The sequence below is a fragment of the Phalaenopsis equestris genome, unplaced genomic scaffold (genome assembly GCF_001263595.1).
Source record: "Phalaenopsis equestris unplaced genomic scaffold, ASM126359v1 Scaffold000909, whole genome shotgun sequence".
Lineage (NCBI taxonomy): Eukaryota > Viridiplantae > Streptophyta > Magnoliopsida > Asparagales > Orchidaceae > Phalaenopsis > Phalaenopsis equestris.
The window spans coordinates 161,580-182,330 of NW_018165348.1; the positions used below are offsets into that span (position 1 = coordinate 161,580).

At 38.4% G+C, this 20,751-nt stretch overlaps 1 protein-coding gene across 1 annotated transcript in view; it reads right to left on the bottom strand.

Moving 5' to 3' along the window:
• Positions 1-19,362, bottom strand: part of LOC110032291 (DNA ligase 6) — a 56,932-nt gene extending 37,570 nt beyond the window's left edge. The window contains exons 1-3 of the mRNA XM_020735868.1: positions 17,163-19,362; positions 16,823-16,940; positions 16,643-16,724 (exon numbers count right to left, since the gene is read on the bottom strand). Coding sequence (XP_020591527.1) covers positions 16,643-16,724; positions 16,823-16,940; positions 17,163-19,311 — 2,349 coding nt within the window. The 5' untranslated portion in view covers positions 19,312-19,362. The remainder of the gene's footprint in view (positions 1-16,642; positions 16,725-16,822; positions 16,941-17,162) is intronic.
• Positions 19,363-20,751: the final 1,389 nt, after the last annotated feature.

Here is a 20,751-nt window from a genome sequence, read left to right on the forward strand (position 1 = left end):
TCCAAGAACTAGAGGCAGAGGCAGAACTAAAGTGGATTGACCTGGTTGATCTTTTATGTATCATGTACTTTTGGGTTTTTAATTTTCTTCTTTTTTTCTTTTTGTGTGTGTTGTACCATATAGGTTGGGTGCCTATTTGGGTCCACTCATACAACTTATTTGTACCCCTTTCTCCTTAATATATATGAACACACATACACACACATTTCTCTTCCTAGTAGTAGAAACACTGTTTTCTTTAACATAGTTAAAACTGGTGCCAGCCAAATTTCAAGAAATTTTAAGGGCATCTGGTTATTAATTAATACAAAAAATTGATGCCTCAGATTTCACTAGAAAATAATTGTGATTTTAATAAGCAGACGCTTTTTTTTTATATATAAGAAGGTACTTTAAAATAGGTTCAAATCAATTTTAGGGGTTATTAATGGTGCCTTACATGTATTGGACAATTTTGATTAATGGAATATATGAAAAACCTAAACTTCAAATGGCATTGTATGTGCTCCCCAATCATCACTGAATTTTTATCATGATTAAATGAAACTTTAGAAAAGAATCACCAAGAAGCGACTCTTTATGAATAAGATTGTAATCCTTTTATTTTAAATTGAAATTAAAATAAAGAATTATTTCTTTCGAATTTAAATCAGTAATTATCCCTTGATATTAGTTTGGTTGACGTGCTTCAAAATCATTAACAAATTCTAATTTACTTTCTCATTGAATTATTCATATCGGAATTTAAAAAACATCCAATGGAAAACAAATATTATTACTGAATTCACGACTAAAATTACAAAAAAAAAACATAAGAAAATCTGAAATTGCAACAAAACAACACACAACACTAGAAATTAGGTTGGATCCAGGGTCGAGGTGGTGCTATTTAGGGACTTCGACCTCTGGGGTGATGCGCACATTTCCCAATGTTGGACCCGACATGGCTCCAGGATCGTGCAAGAGGCGCAGAGCCGAATCAAACGACAATCGTTCAATTTCTTTCTAATTTTTATCAAGTTTCCTTCTTTTCATTCATATATATGTGTTTTATTAGGGTTAGGATGATAGCTTTTTATGTGTTGTACCGGAACAACCCCCAAATTATCTTCTTTCCTTCGAAGGTTGTATCTTAGTGTTTTAGGTGTTGCTTCGGCTGTATCTTGGTCTCTAGATGGTGTTTATCTTCTCCACACCCTCTCAAGTCCCTCCCGCTTCGCTCTCAGTTGCCCTCCATTGTTGCAGCCGCCTAGAACAGCATTCCAATTGTTGTTTTTTGCAGTTCCAACTAACGTTACCCCTCCCTTCGCTTCGTTGTCCAACAGTTATAGCCCACCAACATCGTTGCCCAACCATCTTGTACCTCTGCCGCCACCAAAAACCCCTTTGCCTTGTCGTTTTCCAGCAGCCTACAACCTCCCAGCTGCCTCCCCATTTCCTTCTACATTGCTGCCACCCAAATCGCCCCTTTCCAGCCTTGTTCTTGTTGTTCTAGCCCTCACACCTTGTCACCGTCGCCCTAGATAGCAACGAAACACCTCTTTCCTATTGTTCTACCGCTATCCACTCCAGCTCCTCACTGCCACCAGCCGAGCCAACAACCATACTTGTTGTCTCTACATTTTTGCACCACCCCCTCGCCGCCACTAGCATTCCTTTGCCGTCACCAAACTCGGCAGTCATTCCGATCCACCTAGCCAACCTTCACCACTATTGGGATACACTTTATTGATGTTTGTTGTGTTTTTTGTTACATTTTCCTTTTAAGTGTGTTTGGTTGTAATCACTTATTTGCTTTCCTAGTATTATTTTAGGTTAACTTTGATATCATTTGGTATTAGACTTAGACTACCCTAGTACTATCTTAGAATTTCTAGCATCCACCAATACTCAACCCAACCTCCACACAAAAATCCTTCCCTTACTGATTTTTCAAACTGGCCACCCAAACACTTTTTTCCCACCTTACATCATCCCTATACACCCTCTTCCCCTTACCTACACCTAATCCCTAATCATGCTACCAAAAACACAATTGTTGGAGACCTGATCAGAAGGAAATAGCACCATGCTGCTTATGAAAAATTCACAAAGAGGTGTCCAAAAAATTTTTAGGAAAGATACGTAGTGGGAAACCCTCAAACTGCAACGGAGGCTCGCCGCTATAGAGTGAAGACTAGGGGTCGCCCAAACTTGATTTGATTCCAGAGATAAAGAATAATAACTACCTTAAAGATATGAAATGAAATATTGAAAAAGCTGAGATTTTGAAGTAAATATGAATTTATCATATCTTGGCAGTTAAATAGATCCGGATGATTCATTGAGTGGCTCTTGGCATTGAAATATGTCTTTGATTGGCAGGAAGTTGAACCAGAGGAAATGGTGGAACTAGTCGTCAGAAAGTTAAGAAAGAGCACATCTTTTTGGTGGGAGAGCATAAAGATTCTTCGACAACGAGAATGGAAGGGTAAAATTACTACTTGATCTAAGATAAAATGAGAAATGTAACGTTAGTACCTACCAGTTCATTATAGACTGAATGTTCATACCCTAGCTTCAAAAGTGAAAAGGTAACATCACCAAATGACCGCCACATCTTATAAATAGAGTTCAACACAAGAATCAAGCAGCAAAAGTACACTAAGCAGAACATCCAAGTTGATCCCGCCAGAGAAAACACAAGTCCAGAGTGAAGAACAAGTAAAACAAATTATCCTGTCAAGGAAATGTTTTAAGTTCCATGGATTTTGGGCATATGGAATCAGATTGCACAACCAGGAGAACGATCTTTTTCACTATCAAAGAGCAACTGGAGAAGTAGATGGTGGCGTCAGAAAAGATGAAGGCGTCAGAGATGAGTCTCAACTTCAAGCCGACCACAAAGAGGCACTAGTGATTCAAGATATGCATATGAGAGAGACTCCAACTAGATTAGTTGAAGTTATTCTAGAAGATAGTAAGTTCGATACAATGGGCGTTCATGCAGAATATGAGGTTGTGGCGCCTCAAACAACTTTTTTGCAGGTGTTGAAAGAAGCATCAGTTGGACTGATAGTGGATATCCAAAAGAGTCTTTAGGAACCAATAACAGACAGAGCAAACCCGAATAAGAGAATTTCAGAGTTTTCAGATATATAGTTTACTTCTTCAGTTGCCCTACTGAGGAAGGTACAACATGTCAAAGACGAGACTCGTTTAAGCCACTTCTGAAAGATTATATAGAGTCAATTATATAATAAAATCAGTTCAACAATGTAACCATCGAAAGATGATCAGACAGGATGAATGAACCACAATGTTGGAAATTGCCTTGGAATCATTGGGGGAAAGAACATCCTATAATGGGATCCACATCCTACTGGATAATAAGCATCTCCTGGGTGATTGCTATTGAGAGTTGCCCAATCTGCCATAAATTTCGTCTCAGAGTTGAATCATCCTTGCATACTTGTTTATCAAATACATTCAGGCGAGTATGAGGATTGGAAGAAGCCAATTATATTTTTAATGGCTCAAAGTTTGGTTCATAAGGATACTCATCCACTTGTAATTCCAGTTCTGATTGTGTCAAAAGAGGACAGATATATATTCTATTAGGATGTGCTTTGGAATGAAAATGCTTACAGTATTGACATACCAAGAAATTGCAACAATTATGCTACTTTAAACGTGCCTGATCTGACTCAATACTTCAAGGAGACAAAAGCTTCAACGGATAAGATCAAATTTCCCTCAACCTAGAGAGATTGATACGACAATCTCCCACTGTTGGACGACCACGAACCAAACGACAGTTGTTCGATTTGTTTTCCAATTTTTATCAAGTTTCCTCATTTCCTTTCTTTTCTTTTAGTCATTTTTAATATATGTGTTGTATTAGGGTTTGATTGGAAATTATATGTGTTTTATATTGGGACAAATGTTAGCATCTCTTCTTCCTTTAGAGGGTTGTATCATAGGGATTTAGGTGGTGCTTCGGTCGTATCTTGATCTCCAAGTGATGTTTATCTTCCCTACGCCCTTTAACATCCCTCCCACTTTGCTTCTGGCTGTCCTTTATTGTTGCAACCGCCTAGGACAACATTCTAGTTGTTGTTTTATACAGTTCCAACCATCTCCATCGCATTCCCCTCCCTCCACTCGCTACCCCAGCAGTTCCAGCCCACCAACATTGCTGCTACCGCTGTCCAACCATCTTGCACCTCTACCACCACCCAGAAGCTCCTTTGCATTTTTGTTTTACTGTAGCCTATAGTCTCCCAACTGCCTCCACCTTTACTTCCTACATTGTTACTTGCCAAACCGCACCTTTCCAGCCTTGTTCCTATTGTTCCAGCCCTCCAACCTTGCCACCTCTGCCCCAGACAGACAGAGAGCACCGCCTTCCTACTGTTCCACCGCTACCCACCCCAACTCCTCGCTGCCACCATCCAGGACAACAAACATGTCCCAATATTTTTGCACCCCTCTCCTGCTACCGGCATTCCACATCCGTTAGCCATTCTAATCCACCTAGCCGACCTCCGCCATCCTTGAGATACACTTCAGCGGTGTTTACTCGTGTCTGTTGTTCTATTTACCTTTCAAGTGTGTATGATTGTAATCGCCTATTCGCTTTCAGCAATAATATTCGCTTTCAACAATAACATTTGCTTTCCTAGTGTTTTTTTTCGGTTAACTCCAGTATTGCTTTCCTAATGTTGTTTTGGGTTTAACTTGGAGGGCTCGACGGTGAAGGGGGCAGATGCAAGAAAGGATGGGGAAGGCTATAAGAAGAGCAAACACCGCCTAGAGACCAAGATACAGCAGAATGCAATTTGGAACCCTAAGTTACAAGCCATAGAGAAAAAAGAGATGTCGACGACTGTCCCAAAACAAAACACGACAAAAACTAAACTCTAAATGCCACAAGCAAATATATTGTACTGGGATAACTAGGAGTGGACCCCACTCCAACTAAGCGACAATTCCAAGCCTTGGAGAGCCGGTTGGCCCCTCATAAGCCTGGACCGAACCGACTCAGCTCTATTCTGCCACAATCGCAGGAAGTGTGGCTCCCCATCGCGACATCGCGTCTTGCTTCTGCAAATGTCCTATGCAGCAAATGTCCCCCATCAATCTCCCAGGATGGGGAAGCTTCGACATCATTCATCTAAACTTCTGTCTCCTCATAATATAGAGTCAAGTCAGCCGCGTTGGAGCGCCTTCAATTGCACCTCTAGAAGCGCCTGAATCTCACCATCAGAGGCACTGTCCCATAAAGCACGTGAAAAGTTTCCCAAATAGTGTGCAACCATCAATATCTATCCAACCATTTGTGGGTACCTTGTGAAATGAACTAGAATTTTGTGTCAAACATACTCTACAGAGTCCTCCAAGAGTAGCTCAAGGTTAGCTCATTCCTTTAATGAGAACAAGTCGAACCTCTCCTCATGGTGGCAACCCTGACAATAAACTGCCGGTAAAGATATCCTGAAATCTTCTATGTCGTGGTTTCCCTGTGTCTCTGATATTGGCCATTCTGTCTCACTACCCTCTAACATCACCAAAATTGATTCTGTCGGCACCTCTCTCATAGTAAGAGCACCTATAATCCCAGATTAGCAAAAGATAGGAGAACTATGCACTTTGCATTCTTAATGAATGAATAAGAGTTCTTGAACTCATCATACTAAGTTTTGTGATCAAACTACTACGGTCTCTCTAACAGGATGTGACAGGAGTCCATGGGTACAACATCACACCACAACTGTTTATAGAACTGATCCTCAAAGAAAACTCTACGGGCATCCTCTCTCAATGCTAACATCGATCCCCTTCTTAAACCAAATCAGAGAAATAACCAGAAATGTCTCTGAGTTACGATGTTAAACTTGCACACCATCTATATAGACACCACATTCTCACAGCTACCTCCATCAATGAAAAGGCTGCAGAATTTTCCCTTCATAGTGCAACGAGTATGAAAGATGTTGTGGCGAAGCTACTACTGCTCTTTCGTAGCCTTAGTCTTCAGGACCCATCGAACCCCAAGCATGTCGCTCTCATCAATTGGAAGTTGGTACACCTGCACATCCTCACTATCTTGTATATCTCTAATATCACTGTCCATTTCTTCTACTATTCCCTACTCAGCGAAAGAGACAACTCTAATAGTAGGGCAACAGAATGTGATGTCTCCATACCCATGACATTTAAAACACTTCTTTATGAACATTAAGTTGGCTGCTCCTCTCGGGCTTCTTCCCGCTATGATCGGCTTTATCACCTCTCTAGATAATTTTAAACCTTCCTCCGGTGTTCTCTTAGTGGAGCCTACTATTGTGGGCAATGTCTAAACATCACTCAATGACTAGTAAGGCAGCAGTCGAACAACATGGCTGATGGCAGACTTTAGGTCACCCAAATACCTGGTTATGGAACTCTTCTGGCTCCCTCGACTCACAAGAGAACCATGTCCTCTAAAAGTTATCCAGCTTTTTCTTCACTCAAAATCCGGTAAGTCTACTTTTACTCCCATGTTTCCATGTCCTCCAAAAGTCAATCCATCCCTCAGCCTCCTTTGATATTGAATCCCAAAGCGCTATGAATTATCCTCTTCTTCGTTAGAACCATCCCTATGGAAGGGGTTCAAATTTTCCTCCCTCTCTCCTCTTCGAATCTCGCTATTATGATCTAACCTCACTATGGGTCTCATACTCAATTTTAATAAGCCTTTGCTAAAGTTAACGGATTTCTCGCTATATATTTTTCATGGTAAGTTCTTGAACGGCTTCCGATACTTTTCTCTTCGGTGACATAATTAGGGTTTAGGTTCAGGAGATGAAAGCGGGTGTATGGGGCTAATTTAAGGTGGGGCAAATTTTTTTTTTTAATTTGAAAATTCAATGAGGAATGGTTTTGGGAGTAGTTTGGGTTAGTTATTGGTGAATTTTGATAACCTTATGCTGAAATTAGGGTCAGGCTAGTTCTAATACAAAATGTTATCATAATCTGACAAAAATCCAATGAAAAACAAATATTATTATGAGTTCATGGCTGAAATTATAACAAAACAACATGAAAATTTGAAATAGCAACAAAAAAACACAACACTAGAACTTGGGTTTGAACTAGGGTGGACATGGTGTCAGCTAGGGATTTGTGGACTCCGAAGAGGTGGATGGGGGTCGGTTAGCACGCTGGAGGGTGGCGGCAGCAAGGGGGAAGGTGGTGAGCAGCAAGTACAGCGGAAGAGTTGCTACCTTGAGTAGCGGCAGCAAGGTTCGAAGGGAAAAATAGCAGTTGTGTTGTTTTATAAGCAGCGAAAAAAATGGGTGAGCGACGAAGGTGAAGGGGGTCGATGCAATAAAGGATGGGCAAGGGCACAAAAAAGATAAATATCACCTAGAGATCATAATACAATCGAAGCACCACTTGGAAAACTACTAGGGAAAAGAGATGTCGACAGCTGCCCCAAAACAAAACACAACAAAAATTAAACCTAAACACCACAAAAGCAAACATAGTCCTTGAATAACTAGGAGTGGACCCCTCTCCAATTGAGTTGCGAATTCCAAGCCTTGGAGGAATGGTCAACCCCTCAAAAACCTGGACCAAACTGGTTCAATTCTATTCTGCCGTGATCATGGGAAGTGTGACTCCCTATTGCATTATTGTGTCTCGCATCCACAGACGCACTGCGTTAGTCTCCCGGGACTGGGGAGAGTAAGAGTCAGGCTGATCACATCGAAAGTAGCGAAAATGTTGTGATCTCCCGATATTGGAGGGCCTTCGACCGTGTCTCTAGAAATATTTGGATCCCACTATCGGAGATACTATCTCCTATAACACCTTGAAATGTTTCTCGAATTACGTGTAACCATCACTATTTGGACGACCATTTGTGTGTACCTTACTGAAATGAATTGGAACTTCGTGCCAAGTGTACTCCGCTGAGTAATCCAAAAGTAGCTCAAGATTAGCTTATTCCTCTCTGAAGTGAAGACAGACTGAAACTCTCATAACAGTGGCAGCTCTAGCAGTAAGCTATCAGTCAGGATATCCTAAAACTATCTTTGTAGTTGCAGTTCTATGTCTGATATCAACCCTTGTGTCTTGCTACTCTCTAACATTACCAAAACATATTACACTGACGCCTCTCTCATGGCAAGAGCACCTACAACCCTGGACTAGAAAAACTATGTGCTTTCCATCCCTGAAGAATGAATAACAATTCTTGAACACATCATGCTGAGTCTTGCAATCAAAATGCCACTATAACAGGGGTTCATGGGTACAATATCAACTGACACCTATCCATGAAATTGAGCTCCAATAAAAAACTCTACTAGACATCTCCTGTCAATGCTAACCTTGTTCCCCTTCTTCAACCAAGTTGGGGAACATGGTTGGAAATATCTCCGAGTAGTGAGGCTCAATTTGTTCACCATCTTTGTACACACCATATTCTCACAACTACCTCCATCGATGATAAGGCTTCACACTTTTCCATTCACAGTGCGGCGGATATGAAAGATGTTATGGCGAAGCCACTACTGTTCACTTATAGTCTCAATCTGCATGACCCGTCGAATCACAAAAATCTCACCCTCATCAGTTCAAAATTGGTACTCCTACACATCCTCACTATCTTCTGTCTCTACTACCACTGTCCACTTCTATTAATCACTGCTCAGTGAAAGAGGTAACTCTAATAGTAAGGCAATTGGAGGCGACGTGTCCATACCCATGACATATGAAATACTTGCGAACACTGTACTGAGTGTACTGCTCCTCTCGGGCTCCTTCCCAATCTAATCAGGTTGATCATCTTTCTGGAAAGTTTTCACACCTTCCTTAGGTGTACTTCTAATGGTGCCTCGTACTGTGGGTGATTGGTTGAATAATGGTGGGGTCTTGATCTGCTTATGTTGTCTCTCCACCTCTTCAGAGTCAATGTCTGAACATCACTCAATGACCAGTAAGACTGCAACTAAACTACATGGCTGATGGTTGAATTTAAATCTCCCAAATACCTACTTATGGTATTCTCCTCTAGCTCTCTTAGCTCAGATTTCAGCATGAACTCCTCAAACTCCGTTGTGAACTCATCTACTAACAACTTCCTTTGTTGTAAGTGACGTAGCTTCAAGAACACGTCCTAGCGATAGTGTGTGGGTAGGTACTTCATCTGCATCTCCTTGATCTTGTTCCTACCTTCTCTCTATCTAACTCTCTTTAAATTCTCCCACCACAAAGAGGCATTCTTCTTCAGTTTTATGACAACAAGTTTCATTCTCCTATCTGTTGACATCTTCTCATACTTAAAATTCATCTAAACAGTCTGCAATCACTCAATAAAGTCACCTGGATACATTCTCCTCTCGAAATCTGGTAAGTCTACTTTTACCATGTTTCCATGTCCTCCAAAAGTCACTAAATACCTCGGCTTCCTTTGATACTGAATCCCAAAGCGGCACCTATCGCCTTCTTCATAGGAATCATCCCTATGGAAGGGTTCAGACTTTCCTCCCCCTCTCCTCCTCAAACCTCACTATCACGACCGACGGTTACCAACCTTTACTGAAGTTGACGGATTTCCTATTGCATCTCTTCCATGATAAGTTCCTAAACGACTTTTGATGTTCGTCTCCACGGTGGCATGGCTTGGGTTTAGATTTGGGAAGTAAAAGCAGGTGCATGGGAGCAGATTTAGGGCAGGGGAAAATTGTTTTTGGATAGCTGATTTGAAAATTCAGCAAGGAGGAATAGCTTTGGAAGGAGTTTGGGTTAGATATTGGTGGATTTTAGTAAAACTAGGATGGAACTACGGTTAGACTAGCTCTAATACCAAATAATGCCGAAATTAACAAACATCCAATGGAAAACAAATATTACTATTGATTTCACGAGTGAAATTATTACAAAACATCATGAAAATCTGAAATTGCAACAAAGCAACACACAACATTTAAACTTGGGTTGGATTTAAGGTGGAGGTGGTGTCAGCTAGGGATTTGGACCTCCGAGGAGTGGGCAAGGGTCTGTTAGCACCAGGAACAAGGCACCAGCAGGGGGAAGGGGGTGGCAGCCATGGGTGTAAGTGAGTCAAGCCGACTCATGAGTAGGCTCGAGCTCGGCTCGATAAGTAGCTCGTGAGCTGAGCTCAATGAGCTAGCAATCCAAGCGCAAGCCAGCGCCAACTCACTCGTTATCTTGGGAGCGCTCGTTTAAAAAAGAGTTAATTAAAAATATACTCAAAATACACTAAATTTCAAAATTTTATCTTTAAACTATTAAAATGTTTAAAAAATAATATTTTAAATTTATATCAAGTGATTTCTTATTATTTATGTTCTAATTACTCATTCTAACATTTTATGATAACACTAACTTAAATTAATATTTTCTTCTCTCTTTTATAATAAACAAGTCCGCTCACGAGCCTACTCAAACTCGTGGACTTTAGCTTGAGCTCGAACTCGATTAATTAATTAAGCTCAAGTTCAAGCTCAAGCCGAGGGAAGCTCGAGCTCGACTCAGTTACACCCTGGCGGCAGCAAAGGGGAAGGCGGTGAGCAACAACAATGGTGGTGGGGGCACTGCTTAAGTGGCAGCAGCAAGGTTGGATGGGAAAAATAACAGGTGTGTTATTTTTGAGGTTGCGGCAGCAATGGTAGAGCAACAAAGGTCAAGGTGGTTGATGCGAGAAAGGATGGGGAAAGGCATAAGAAGATTAAACCACTTCGAGATCAAGAACAACTAGAACACCACTTAGAACACTAGGATAATACCTATAGAGCGAAAAGAGATGTAGATGACTATCCCAAAACAAAACACGGCAAAAACTAAACCCTAAACACCACAAAAGCAAAGATATAGCCCTAAGAAAATTAGGAGTCGGCCCCACTCCAATTAGGCGGCCATTCCAAGCCTTGGAGAGTCGACCAACCCCTCAAAAACCTGGACAGAACCGGTTTGGTTATGTTCTGCCGTGAAGGCGTTGTGAGAAAGTTGATGGTGATGAAGTGGTATATCTATAGCTTTTAGGATGTTGTGACGCGAGTGTTTTTGAGAAAAAATACTATAATGACCTTATGCATATGTGCTGATTATAAGCTAGTTGTTTCATCACGATTTCAAACAAAACTCGAGAAAACTCTTCCAAAAATTTACAAAAAGTGAGGTCAAACAACTTACAGCAAAAGTTACATAACACTTAATAATGAGTAACACAAAAATTAAAATTACAATAACAAAAAGTAACATTATTATTATGTTACTCCTGGTGCCCAAACGATCAAATCTCCTAGAGAACTTTCTCTCAAAAACAACTCTCTGCATGTGATTATATTTAAAGTGGACTCCTCATAGTCATTAGTTTGTTTAAAAAAGATGCAATCATCTATTGATCTACTTATAGGTCAACTATAAAATTTTCTTTCATAACTAGTTTCCCGACATGATGTAAACAAGCAGCATTGCAAGGCACAGTTGAAATACACAACTCTAGAAATAGCAGAAGTCCTTGAACTCATATTTCCTGAGAACGCAAACTTTAATAAATCTATGTTAACTTGAATAAGAAAATAAGCATTGTAAATCATAGTTTAAACAAAAACACAGTCACAATGTTTGTTTTAGGAGAGCCCAAACCACGAACACCCATTGTCAACAACAAACATGTACTATAAACCGAATAAAATAAGCATATGCTATAATGAAGTGGGAAATTTTAGCATAACAGACGTCGAAAACCAGTAAAAGAAGAGTAAGCAAGTAAGAAAAAAGTGAGTACAGGAGATCATATAGAAAATTAAAAGTGGTTCTGCTCACATAATATAAAAAAGTGTTAATGGATGGAAATATAGGTAAAGAAAATATTATTTATCTCATTCTAATTATCATATAAAGAATTTCTAATGAATTCTTTAATCTCTTTCATCTCATCAGCTCTTTCCACATCCTGTGCTTGAGAGTCCATTGTAACTTGAGTAATCTCGGGCATTATTTGTCTTACTCGATACTCATACGCTTCAGGCAGGACATATGATTGATCTTAATATAAAGTATTGAATTCACATCATGATGTGATGGGTGGCATCGTATGAAAAAATGCAGTGTATGGTTACCCCAACTATTTTAATCTACTTTTGGAATGAGTAAGTAGGCATGTCTCTTAGAATAACACATTTATTCTTCCAGACTCGAATGCTTGTTTAATGACACCACATAATGGTAAGTGTCAGTCATTGAATATTTCTTTCCTCGAATCATTTGATTGCTCCTTTCAAGGTCAAGCAAAGGATAATTTGTATCAAGATACTACTTCAAAAAGACTCATTGCATAGGCTATCTAACATCCACAAGATAATATTTTCCTAATAAAAGATGAATAAATTGAGTTTGTTGTAGACTGCATAAGATGCACATATTGTAAAGATGGCTAACCTAGAAGCGGCATGGGAAAATTACATTGAGGTGACTGTGTGACATATTTGAAAACACAGTTATCGTGTTCAATTCATTCTCAGTCGGTCATCACGAAAGTGAAGCACACATTAAAGTCACATGTTATTATTATACTTTGTGTGTGTGAGTCGCAATGGCCAATACATCTCACCTTCTCACCATTAGGGATACGAGCATCCACACATGTTCCATCAATCGTTCTGATGCAATTCTATATAACAAGGAAGTTTATTAATCTTAAAATTTATGTGATTTATTAACACAACAAAATAGAAATATAATATTTACCTTAAAAGCAAGGCATATACCGACAATCATGAGTATCCATGATGGCACGTCTAAAAAGATGTAGCTAACGGTTTTATAACTCTAGAGGACAACCTGGCCAAGGCATTTAGACCAATAGAAATACTTATTAATTATTTTAGAAGAATTTTGAGATCACTCACTTGTTGCCCTCACAGATTCTTTGTGATAAAATATACAATGTTATAACCAACATCTCTCTTGATGTTGTCCGGGATGATTCGTCGAGGTTATGATGAATTTCTTACTCTTGTAAGAGATCTAGAAAAATGAAAGATGACATGCAAGACATGTTATGAAATCTTCCAGGGTAACCCATTAAGTAAGTCAGCAACTCAATTCTCCTTAATGAAGATAGAGATCAAGCATGGAGACTTGCAAATTTATGGCTCACAGAACTTATGAATTAGGTAAGTTGTAGCAAAAATGATTTTCATACATTGATTTCTTTGATTAATATCCTTAAATGCAAACATTAAACAACTTATCAACTATATAAAATATATAATGCTTAACAATTCAATAGTACACAACAAGCGCACGGTGATAGCTAACAAAACAAGATAATAGTAGTGAATATTACGTAACAATTCAACTCCAATATTTTGCAAAAAAGTTTATAAAGTATCTGAAATTAAACTACACATTATGATTCTCATATAAATAACAAATATACTGAACCCTTTACTCCAAAACCATAGCCATAAAAAGCTCTTTCTTATTAACATCCTTGAGCACTTTCATAGAGTGCAAATAAAGAGGAATGCCTTAACATTTTTTTGTGAATTGATCGAGCACAATGTTAGATTCAGAAAGGGATGGTGATCTATGAGGCACACTCGAAATAGATGTCATAGTGGTACATAGATTCACTAACTCCGCAATTTGATTTATTAGAAAACTAACACCTTTTTTTTTTTAATCTCTTGGACTCTCAGATGTCTTATATTTTGAATAGCTCAATTTAGTGCGATCATTTGCCCCATGAAACAATTCGTCAATGAGATCATTAGTGCTCTCTCTGGGTCAAAATTGTAATAACCGTGTAGGTTCGGAAGGCTCTTGGCTAGAAAACTGCAGTAGCAATAACAACACCAAGTATTTGATCAAGCTTCTCTTCCAGTTCGGGACCTATGCCTTAGCATCTTTTTTTTGCATTTAACACAACCTACAGTTTTTCAAATATAGATATTAATTGTAAGTACGCATGTGTACTTAATAAAAAGATTGGAGTGTATAAATAAATAGCTTACGTGTAGCTTCTCTCGCCATCACTCATTTGATGCGTCAATGGTCTTCTTTATGGAATCACAACCCAACCCTACCCAACCCAATTGATCATTATTTAAACTTCATCAATTATTCAATTGAACTCACTTTTTTTTTAGTTATCTTGTATTCTCTACCATTCTCTTTTGAAATTTGTCTTAATATTCTATTAACCCTCCTTATTAAAGTGATTTATTGGTCGATTGCCTAATCCGATCTCTTTCAAACATATATCACAAAAAATCATTTTCACATTTCATTCCCAAGTGGCGTTTGTTCCAAACTCTCTTGGGTTCCCCATTAGAGATGACTTAAAAATAGCATGAAAATAAACATACTTTAAACTCATAGAAATTTTAACAATACTATAGTTCAAGAAAAAAAGATAAATGACAGACTTTTGAGCTAGCTTGTTGAATTTAGTACACAAATAATTGAGTGGTGCTCTTATAAGTAATTAGAAACATTTACATACATACCACATAATTCACATGGATTTACATATCTAACACATAATACATTTAAATTTACATTTTTACTGCTCATAATTTTTATGTGGTATGTACGTAGTCGAGTGGTGTGTAAATTCATAAAAATGAAGATTTACAAATAAAATTGACTGAGAGATGAAAATGAATCAAAACTAAGAGCTTAGATTAAAAATTTATCATTGGTGTCCTCACAAGTATTAGAGACGCATCTTCGATCTAGTCAATAAAATATCATATCATAAATAGATTTGTGCATGTGAGCAAACATATTAACGAAATTTGAATCAACATCATCGAAATGGCTCTAAAGAGGTAGCCAAGTGAGAAAAGCATCTCCAATTTAAATGTGTTACACCTAATGTTATTTCTTTGCATCACAGCCTCAAACAAAAAACACAAAACCCCCTTTTCGCAGGTTGCAAAATAGACTTTTATTCATCGCTACATGAGAGTATAAAAAGAAAATAGCTTCCGGGATTAGTGTAAAAAAGAATCGCAAGCAACCAAAATTGATAGTCAATCATAATATAGCATATGAACACCATAGCAAGCTCAACATAACAAAAAATAAAAATAAAAATCCGATCACTGCCATAGAAACAAAGTATTCCAGAAGAAACATCAAGCGTTCAAATTAGTATATAACTGAAAATTGCACTTGCATAAACCTGAAGCATTAAACCACAATACCACCACAGTACTCCAACATATGAATAGGGTGCGACAAATGTAAAAAAGCAAAGTGAAGGTGTTATATATATAATAACATAAGAATTGGGTGTATTGTATCTTAATGCCCTTCTACTCAATATTCAATGAAAGCAACATTAGGCAATTTATCCTACTAGCATAAAAATTTTAATGGAGATGATCTTTGAAATTGCTTAGGTTGACATCAAATTATATTAACCCGTGCAATACTCCATGAATGTAAAAATTGAAGCAAATCAATGAAATACATAGCTTCACATAAAGTACCACTAACCTATGTAATACTCAATACAATAATGAATGAACGTATGGAATTACGGATGCAAGAATAACTTATGCAATAATCAATGAACCTGTTGTAATCAGTATAAATATAATCATATAAGTTATACACAATTGAAGCCACAAATATGTTACTAATTTGATGAGCAAAAGTAGGATTACTCCAACAACCTCCACAGCACTCACGCCATGGCATTCTCCACTAAAACTAGGATTATCCCACATCCGAAAACAACAGCCTCTACAACACTCATGCCATGGAATGCCAGCCACTAGCAAAACTAGGATTACTCGACATCCAAAAACAACAACAAGCTCCATAGCAAAACTAGTATTCACCTCATTTTTTATTGAAAAAAGAAGAAAACCAGAGCAGTCAAGCCAAATGGAGGGACCGAACACAACTTTCTCCCCCATCCGAACACAACCACCTTCACATCAATCATTAGATTACAAAAAAAGGCGTTTCTACGCAAGGATGGCATAATAACAACCTAAACAACGGCAACCGAACAACTCCAGCAACCCAAACAAATTTGGCAACCAAAACAACATAATAGCAATGATAACTCTATCAACCCAAACAACTCCGACAACTGAAACAACTCAGAAATTTGAGGGATAAAAGTAAATCCAAATAACAGCAACTCAAAACAATGTTTGAAATAGCTTCCCCAGCAGAGAAGCGTTGGATGTGAGACTGCAGCAAAGATGAAAGGATAAGATGAAGAAAATGGCCTCAGAATGGAGACGAGAAGAAAAAACCGTAGGGGTTCGAAGGGCAAAATGAGTTTAGACCGCAGTCAAATCTACAGACGCACTAACAGTATTGAAGTCGCAAAACGTCGTTCCATAGACCCACATTTCTAGAACATGTTGAAAATCGAGCGCCCCAAAAGATCATAACAGTGTGGTTTAAAACGCAACGCAGCAGGGAAAATGCGTCAAACGGGCTTTTAAGCAAATTATCAAACAAGCAACCTCACTGTTTCGTTTCGGTTACATAAAAAAATTGTTGCTACTAAATAAACCTAAAGCTAATATTGCCTTCAGCAATTGTATTGAGAAATGAACGTTCTCTGCAACAAAAAATGAAAAAAAAAATCAGTTTAAGAAGATAGACAAACCATGTTTTCATGATCAGGAGCAATCCTGTTTGTGCATAGATATACTGCAGGAAGTACATCAGCAGGTGACAAAGAAAGCAAACTGTAAAACAGAAATAAATTATAAGAACAGCTATTTGACCTCCATTTTTATCTCACGAGGGTAAAAAAAATGAAATAATGAAACTTTTCACAGCAGACCTTCTGAACATGTTACAAAACATAGCAGAAGTTTTTATCTTTCCTTTCTCTTGTTCAGCCAGTTCAAAAGTACGAGCCAAGTGGAGATATGGTGCGGGCTCCTCAGCCTTCCAGCAAGCTGCAAGAATTTATCAAGTTTTTGTGTTACATGAGTCTTTAAAAAAAAAGCAGGAAAAAAACAGAAAAACATGGGCAGTCACAGAAGGTCTCAGCTCCTCAAAAAACAACAAATAAATTTGTAAATAAATGGAGGATTCATAAAGATGATCACATGGAAAAGGCTATCAACACTAAAAATGTTGAACAAAAGCACTTGATTTCATTAACAAGAGGCGCAAACCATGTTCAATGGGTGAATACTTTTCAATTGGCAGCAAAACATTTATCAAATTATCATCATCCTTTGAAATTTCTCCTAGTGACATCCCAAAAAAATCTGATTTTTCAGAGGAAAGAATCTTCAATTCCGCAGCGTCGCTAATGGCATGACCATCAGAAGTTCTGTAATAGATATCCACTGCTAAATCTACGTTTCCCTTTACTTTATTCATTAAAGTAGCTGCAGCATTCCTCTCCATGCAATAGTTTATCACCTGAAGAAACAGATCTAACTCGCACTTATATGGTTCAGTGTTATCAACTATCGGTGTTGGTGTAGTTTTACCAAAGAACTTTGTTATTGTTGATTGTTTTGGCCCGAATGAATCAATAGTCCAAAAAATCTTCCCTTTCTTTTTTAACCTACTACTAGTGCTAGAAGCCTTTCTCTTCGTTCCACTAGAGCTTCCTATATCCCTCTTATTAATGGCCATGTTGTTATCTTGACTTGAATTGTTAGTAACAAAATCTATGGCTCCTTCAGAAATTTTCAAATCCGGAGTCGGTATAATCTGATTATTTGATCTTATTTGAGAATGACTAGGCGGCGATGAAACATTTGAGCGATTATAGTACTCAGTTTCACGTTCAAAAAAATCAGAAACTGCTTTAACAACATCTCCATCAGCACATCTAATCAAGTTCAAAATCTGGTCCTCGTTCACCCAAGATGGCAAGCAATGACGAAGCTCCTCTATCCTAGCTTTCATGTCCTCTTCCTTCATTAAGCTTGCTTCCCCAAAAATGCAATTTTGTTCCCCAGATCGAGCCATTATCAGAGCTAAATCTTCTCTTTTTTCAGTATCCACAGGTTCATCAGGTTCATTCGTGTTACTAGAGATAAAATTTCCACTCCTTCCATCAGCTTTCACAGCCTTCTGGTGCAAAGGAATCAAAAAATCATGCTTATTAGCTGTTTCATCAACCAAACCCCTAAAATATTTCTGCACAGACACTGAATGCTTCCCGTCCAACTTCTCTGCATCAAAACCAACAGTTGGGATAACACGTTTAGGCCTCAAAAACCTCACATACTCTCTAAGCTCGTCATAGCTTGAGTGTTCACTGTATGGAACAAGATGAATCGTGAGAGATTCCTTGACCCTCAAGGCAAATCCATCCCTCTTCGCCTCATACATCCAACCAGTTGAAACAAAACCTACAGCCTTGGAATAACCTCTCTCCACTATAATCTCCTTCATCTTCACAAAATTTGGTCGGAAATAAGGCCAAACCTCGCCTAACAAATTCCAACCAATCACATGAACATCAGTAGCCGAAGCATCCTCAGTGAAAACACCAATATCACTCAACCCTAAAACTGATAAAATCCCCATCTTCCTGCCATCCACATGCACCAAGCAATTGCATCTTTGAGCAATCTCAAGCAAAATCCTTTCTTTTCCAACAACATAGGTAGCAATAAGAAACAATACTGATTTGACTAATCCTCGATTTTCTTCCTTCGTTCTCTGGATAGTTTTTACAACATACTCAATCGATTCCTCTTGCGACTGAAACACAAATTTGGGATTGCAGTAAGTAGTATCCAAGAACACAGCATCGGCGCCAACAAATTTCAGTAAGAATGGGTCAAGTTTCATGGACTTGCAGAATCTGAAGTCACCGGTGTGAACATACCTTTCAGGTCCAACTTCAAACAGGAATTGGACTGCACCAGGACAGTGATTTGCGTCCACTAAAGTGACAGTACTTCCATCTATCGTGACAGTCTTGTTAAGGGGTAGGGAATAGACAAAGAGATGAGGAACTTTGAGGATTTCCACGAGAAGCGAAGCGGTTGTCTCAGAGCAGAATATGATGCCACGGCACCAGGTAGGGCTCAGCCCTGTATAATGGTCAGAATGGAAATGGGAGAGAAAGTAAGAGATTGAAAAATCTCCGGCAGTGCGGAAGCCATCGACGATGAAGCGGGAGTTTGGAATAAGCTTAAAGGTCGGTAGAGAAGAGGGGAGGGTGGGAAGAGGGGAGCAATGGGAGAGCAATTCGAAGGACTTAGGAGGATGCACTTGAGGCGATTCAGCTGCGAAGGTGGCGACGGAGGAGAGGAAGAGGGAAGAGGTCGTCAGGGTTAGGTTTTCAGTATCCATATGAACTGAAGGGACCTGAGGGTCGATAACAGAACCGGGAAGAATCGAGCGCCAAAGACGGTACGCTGTCTCGCAGGTTAAACGTTATCTTAATGACTAGGAATTTATATACCATTCTGGTATATTTACATTTTTAATATTTTCTATATAATTATTTATTCAAATATATTTATAAAATACATTTAATTTAATAATTAATATTTATTGTGAGCTGGAAAATATGCATAGGTGGGGTAATAATTTAACGTCTTGATGTTGTATAAAATTCATCATATACATAGATAATAAAAGAAATAAGAGAAGACACTATCAATTTTTACGTGGAAAAATTCAAAGGGTCAGAAAATCCGGAGAGTGTCTAGCCCAGTTAAAATGATTCATTATAAACTCGTAAATACAAAGACAAATCCTTTTCCCATAACTGAGAAAGGGTTACGCGGTCTCTCTAAATACAATTTTCGTATATAGAAAGGTTTGATGTATAACAATTGAAAGCAGCTGATGCTCGAAGTTATCACCAGTCTTTGATACATTGTGTTTGGGTTATGCCGTTGTGCAGCATTTAGAATGCTGCTTTACTCCATATGCAAGAGACATCACCACTCCTTAGGTATTCCATCACTCTGTAATGTGCATCATTATTTAATAGAATACTTCTTTATACTGCAATGTGTGTCGCTACTGTGCATAGTAGTTTATTACTTTGCAATATACATTGTTCATTTGCAGAGTATTTCGTTACTTCACAAAGTCCACCAACGAACAGGGGGCAATCAACGGTAGGTGAGTAAGCGCACTAACGAACAGTTGTCAGTAGATACAGAGGTCGAAAGTTATTGTCTGATTTTCAGCCCATAAAAACACTGAAATTGTGCTCCTTCTCCTTCCTCCTCCTCTTCCCTCTATGTGAAAAGAGAGGGTCTATTTATAAGCCGTAAAGGATGTGCATTTTCATCATTTGGCAAATAACCACCATAATCTCCCGATCAAATGACTTAAATTGATCCCCTTGATTATAGGAGATTCTTTCTGATTTGATGGCCTTAATGAGCATAAAATTAGGTGAACTTGGGATCCTTAGATTCATCTCATTGAAACTCTTGATTTAATTACAGACATGTAAAATTTGGAGTTCATTTGATCCTCAAATAACTAACCAAAGCATTCATAAGCGATATAACATATTGATTTGGGTTGATCTGACTCAGATTGGATCAATATTGATAACATATGGTCTCTCATTAAGTCAATTAGTTTGATTATAAGATTGTTGCAATCGAAGATCTAGATGAACTTTAATTTGAATCGGAACATTTCTTACTCGCAAAATGCCTCAAAACTCTTAGCAAATGTATGGTGATTCATTTTAAATGATAAAGATATTTGATGACGCATCAGTTTCCCCCTATTTTCAGGCATTGGTGCTTTTATTATCTGAAA